At 36.1% G+C, this 6,000-nt stretch overlaps 1 protein-coding gene across 1 annotated transcript in view; it reads right to left on the bottom strand.

Annotated features, from left to right (window-relative positions):
• Window positions 1–289: 289 nt before the first annotated feature.
• Window positions 290–6,000, bottom strand: part of LOC127833973 (ATP-binding cassette sub-family C member 4-like) — a 50,875-nt gene continuing 45,164 nt past the window's right edge. The window contains 2 exon segments of the mRNA XM_052359496.1: window positions 290–3,916; window positions 4,891–4,996. Of these exon segments, the coding sequence (XP_052215456.1) occupies window positions 3,419–3,916; window positions 4,891–4,996 (604 nt within the window). The 3' untranslated portion in view covers window positions 290–3,418.

Here is a 6,000-nt window from a genome sequence, read left to right as displayed (position 1 = left end):
ACCCTCTAACAACTATAAATACACGTACTTTAATCTTAACAAAACCTTAATCGTCCACGAAACACCGCTTTGAAGACCGCAATGTAATTGCGGATCCCAAGGTATTATTTAACTTTCGCATACACTTTATTTAAATGAGTTTGTGCGTGTTTAGTTGATCGCTTCCGAAGAACTAAGGTTAACAGCATGTTTTGCAAGTCGGTCTGCTCTTAACTACGCTAATAACTATAACCACCACTTCACGGAACTATTTTTGAACTCGACCCTGATATCAGAATATACAAGAGAATCACAATATAAGCTTTAATTAATAAAATCATAAATAAATGTGTGTAACAAATCATGTTTGTTTCAAAAAGCATTATAATTAAATGTAGCACAATATTAGAAAAATTATAATATTGATTGCAAATGAAACGGTGCTGTACATTAAGATTGTTGACACTATTTCAGCTTTAATAGGAGTTTTAAACAAGATGTGTTTGTGAAACAATATGTCCCCGCTATATTGGACCTTTGACCTTGAATGATGACCTTGACCTTTCACCACTCAAAATGTGCAGCTCCATGAGATACACACGCATGCCAAATATCAAGTTGCTATCTTCAATATTGCAAAAGTTATGGCCCATGTTTAAGTTTGATGCAAACCAACAAAAAAAAACTTACCAATAAACCAGCAGGGCAAAAACAATATGTTCCCCAGCATATACTTGGGGGGGGGGGGGGGCATTCTGGGTTGGGGCGTGGGGTATTGTTTGGGTAGAATAAATTGTGGTGTTCAGGGTAAGTGTTGTTTTGTCAAAGTCTTAATAAAATCTGATCATATATTAGAAAGTTATGGCTATGTAACTAAAGTAATATGCATATAATATAATGGAGAAAGGGCCATAATTCTAGCAAAATGCTTGACACTGTTGTCTGCTCTTGTTTATAGATAATGGTCATGTTGGTAAAGAAGTTTTCAAAATATGAAAGCAATATGTCAAGGGACATTGAAAATATTTGAGGTGGTACGCAAGTTTAACATAGATTAATATCAATAATATTGACACAGTTGTCTGCTCTTGTTTGTAGATTGAGGTCATGTTGGTAAAGAAGTTTGCAAAATATGAAAGCAATATGTCAAGAGACATTGCAAATATTTGAGGTGGTATTCAAACTTTAACATAGATTTAACAATAATATGCATATTCTAAGTGAAAAAAGAGCCATAATTCTTACAAAATGTTTGATATAGTTGTTTGCTCTTGTTTATAGGTTGGGGTTATGTTGGTAAATAAGTATGCAAAATATGAAAGCAATATGTCAAGGGACATTAAAAATATTTGGGGTAGTTCGCAAACTTTAACATAGATTTATCAATAATATGCATATTCTAAGAGGAAAAAGGGCCATAAGTATTACAAAATGCTTGATTGAGATGTCTGCTCTTGTTTATAGGTTAAGGGTCATGTTGGTTAAGAAGTATGCAAAATATGAAAGCAATATGTCCAGGGACATTGAAAATATTTGTGGTGGTACGCAAACTTTAACATAGATTTATCAATAATATGCATATACTGAGTATAATAGGGGCAATAATTCTGTCAAAATGCTTGATACACTTGTCTGCTCTTGTTTATAGGTTGGGGTGATGTTGGTAAACACGTATGCAAAATATGAAAGCAATATGTCAAGGGACATAGGAAATAATTGGGGTAGTATGCAAACTTTAACATTTGCATGCTAACGCTAACAGGCACGGAAACGCCGACGCCGGGGTGAGTAGGATAGCTCTACTATATATATTTCATATATAATAGTCGAGCTAAAAAGTAAATATACTTTTAACAAAAAGCTTACCTCAATCACAACTTTAATGGAATGCTTATATCAATAAAGTTACAATGATATGCCAGGGATTGAAACGAACTTCCTACTATTTGTTGCCCGCATGGGCATCCATCTATAGTATTTTGGTTGCCCAGATAAAGAATAACGAGCCCAGAAATATGTACATGTGTATATTATACATTCTTTTAATAAAATAATAGATAATTAAATAAAATTGCTGACATTACACATGTACAATGCATGATGTATTATTATGAGACTGAATTAAATCATTTCCTATTCCTAAATAATGAATGTTATTTAACTAGTATTGATCCATGGTGGTCAATTGTTATTCAATTTTTATTGCACTGAATTGTTTTAAGCTTTAAAAAAACCTAGTTGCCCGGCCGGACAACCAACTTTTGAAATTGAATTGCCCAGGCCAAAATCTACTCGCCCCGGGCTCACAGGAAACCACTCATTTCCATTCCTGTATACCCTTTCATTTTCTGTTCTACCATCCCAATCTCAAAATTAATTTTAAAACACAATATTTTTTAATAACATTTGTATTGAATGCTAACCATTATGACCCAAAAAACAATTTTACAAAGCCGTAATCCAGTCGCAGCAAGTTATTTTATTTAGTTAACCATTATCAGTGTTGTCTTTAATTACCGGCAGCCGGCCATTTCGCCGGTTACATTTACTCTAGATGCCGACTACTTTTTCCAAATATATCAAGTAAAATGTCACAAATACTTTCGTTTTACTGCACAGTTGCCAGCCATATAACTGGCTACTCAAATTTTCTGAAAAACACTAAATTATCGTGACAAACACACAATATTAAAATACATTTTAGATTCTTTTGTAAAATTAAATGACACTTTTAGCTTGGCCTTGTCGTCATTAAAATCCAAAGAGTGAAATAATTTCCCACAAGATATCTAAAAAATTGCGTAATCAATTGAATGAAAAATTAAAGTAAAAAAAGCCGGATTTTACATAAATATCAGGTTGATAAACACAACAAGGTATAGGTAGTTGGTGAGGTATAAGCATTATACAGTTAGTAAGGCTCCATTGGTCATTGTCGGCTCGGGTACTATAAATTTGTTACCCAGAAGCATTGTACAAAAAAATAGATGTTTACGTTCAAAATCGATAAATTTGTGTAATCCCGATTTCTCGCATCCGTAAAGTAGTCCCCACTGATGAGTCTGAATGAGTCTATCTCGCATTTCACCTTTAAATGATGACTTGCCATTGTGAATAGGCGGTCTTTTCCTCTTAATACAATTTAAATTATGTGAATTCATGCGCATTGAACTACCGAGCATATCAATACAAACCATAGAGCGATTCAATTTAACTATTGTGTATTTGTATTTTTACAATTGAATAGCAAAAGTCAAATATGCTTATTATACTTATCATATTGATTCAAATACTTGTTTAATTATTTTCTATGTTCATCTTTCCTATGGAGGTTATCTGTTTCATTCGCTTCATCATTTTCATCTACTTTTCCCACATCCACATCTAGGTTATCTGCCTTCTTGTCTTTATCAGCAAGAAGTATTGATTTTTCTTCACTTTAAACTTCATCATCTACATCACCCACAGGTGTTTCACCTGTTGGACCATCTACTGACTTAACTCCATTATCCAGTTCTCCCATATCTACATTTATATCTTCATCCTTTCCTCCAATATCTTGAACCGGATCTTTTGTTTCAGATTCCTCCCGACTAACTTTCTCAGCAGCATCTTCTATATCTTCCTCCTTATCACCAGTCCCATTTTCAGCCTCTTTTTCCTTATTCTCTGCCATTCTTAACTCATCGAGCTCTTCGATTGTCATGGCAACATCATGCTGGGAAATGGCTTGCATGATATCAGCAAGATTGGATGCTTGAACCTCTTCATTGATGTCATCTCTGTTCTTATTTTCGTACGATTTTCTGGCAATTTCAATGAGGTTGGTAGTTTCTGTCTTCCCAGTCTGTTCTACAAGCTTTAGAAGCAGTCCCTCTGGCTTTTGTAGAAGAAGGTGTGGTGCATCAAATTCTTCTATCTCTCCATCATGAAGGACCTGTTTTTCAATTAAAAAGATTAGTCGTTATTAAAAAAAAAAGTTATTGTTAGCAATACTATGTAAACCAATTTATTATTTACATTTTCATACAATTTCATTCATTGTTCTTTTTAAAGGTATTTTTGAAACATATACTACATTAAGTTGAATGAAAAGAACTACATACATGAATAATGCACAATCAATCTATGCCATAAAGTTAAATACAATAAACCATGATATTTTGCATAATTCATAACAAAGAATAGGTTTCATGGGGACGATTGAACTTTACCGGTACGCAACACTTAACATCAAACAGCGTACCCGAACCCTAACCCTTAACACCTAACACATAACAACTAACGCAACACCTTATAATCCTTTTTATCCTATATATTTCCTTAGTATCGGGGGCTACCGCCCCCAACCCCCCCCCTTTGTCAATAGTGGTAAACAACTGCGTACCGGTAAAGTTCAATCTAGCCGTTTTATGTCTTAATTTTGCTAAGTGTCTATTTAAGAAAGAATTTCTCATATGTTCATAACTTGTTGCAAAAATACCCATGGTTGATTTCCTACTATACGAAAAACTAGTCATCATAAGTCTTTTTAGAATTCTAAATAAACAATAAATATGGAATAAAAAGGAAGGAAACATGCCATGTTCAAATGTCTAAATAAACAACATCCAATAAATACCAAATTCACTCCAAGAAAGGAAAGTTCACCAGACTTTTTAGAATTCTTAATAACAATTGTTCAAGATTTATATTGATGCAAGGAATCTTGCCATTTGTTTTTACCAGTACCCTAAGTAACCAATAAATACAGATTTCTCCACAAGGAAGGAATACAACCATGTGTTGTTTTGATATCTGTTAATAACAAATAAATACAGATTAAACAATTAAGAATTTACCGATCCATGTGGTGTCTATATAATAACTAAATACATAAGGATTGCCCTTCAAAAGTCAAGGATATCTCACCAGCAGTCTATCAGAGTCCATGATGGTGTTTAGCCGATGGGCGATGGTCAGCACGGTACACTTTCTGAACTTCTCACGTATCGTTTGCTGGATCAGGCCATCTGTCCTGCAGGGGGAGGAGAAGAACATACAGATTATATTATCTGCTGTATCAGGCCAACTGTCCTGCAGGGGGAGCAGAAGAACATACAGATTATATTGTCAGCTGGATCAGGCCATCTGTCCTGCAGAGGGAGCAGAAGAACATACAGATTATATTGTCTGCTGGATCAGGCCATCTGTCCTGCAGGGGGAGCAGAAGAACATACAGATTATATTGTCTGCTGGATCAGGCCATCTGTCCTGCTGGGGGAGCAGATGAACATACAAATTATATTGTCTGCTGGATCAGGCCATCTGTCCTGCAGGGGGAGCAGAAGAATATACAGATTATATTGTCTACTGGATCAGGCCATCTGTCCTGCAGGGGGAGCAGAAGAACATACAGATTATATTGTTTGCTGAATAAGGCCGTCTGTCCTGCAGGGGGAAGAGAAGAACATACAGATTATATGGTCTGCTGGATCAAGCCATCTGTCCTGCAGGGGGAGAAGAACATACAGATTATATTGTCTGCTGGATCAGGCTATCTGTCCTGCAGAGGGAGCAGAAGAACATACAGATTATATTGTCTGCTGGATCAGGCCATCTGTCCTGCAGAGGGAGGAGAAGAACATACAGATTATATTGTCTGCTGGATCAGGCCATCTGTCTGCAGGGGGAGCAGAAGAACATACAGATTATATTGTCTGCTGGATCAGGCCATCTGTCCTGCAGGGGGAGCAGAAGAACATACAGATTTTTTTATTGTCTGCTGGATAAGGCCATCTGTCCTGCAGGGGGAGCAGAAGAACATACAGATTATATTGTCTGCTGGATCAAGCCATCTGTCCCACAGTGGGAGCAGAAGAACATATAGATTAAAATGTCTGCTGGATCATGCCATTTGTCCTGCAGGGGGAGCAGAAGAACATACAGATTATATTGTCTGCTGGATCAGGCCATCTGTCCTGCAGGGGGAGGAGAAGAACATACAGATTATATTGTCTGCTGGATCAGGCCATCTGTCTG

This window comes from Dreissena polymorpha, chromosome 6 (assembly GCF_020536995.1).
Source record: "Dreissena polymorpha isolate Duluth1 chromosome 6, UMN_Dpol_1.0, whole genome shotgun sequence".
NCBI lineage: Eukaryota > Metazoa > Mollusca > Bivalvia > Myida > Dreissenidae > Dreissena > Dreissena polymorpha.
The sequence above is the reverse complement of the archived record's forward strand: the minus strand, read 5'-3'. Positions and strand labels throughout refer to the sequence as shown.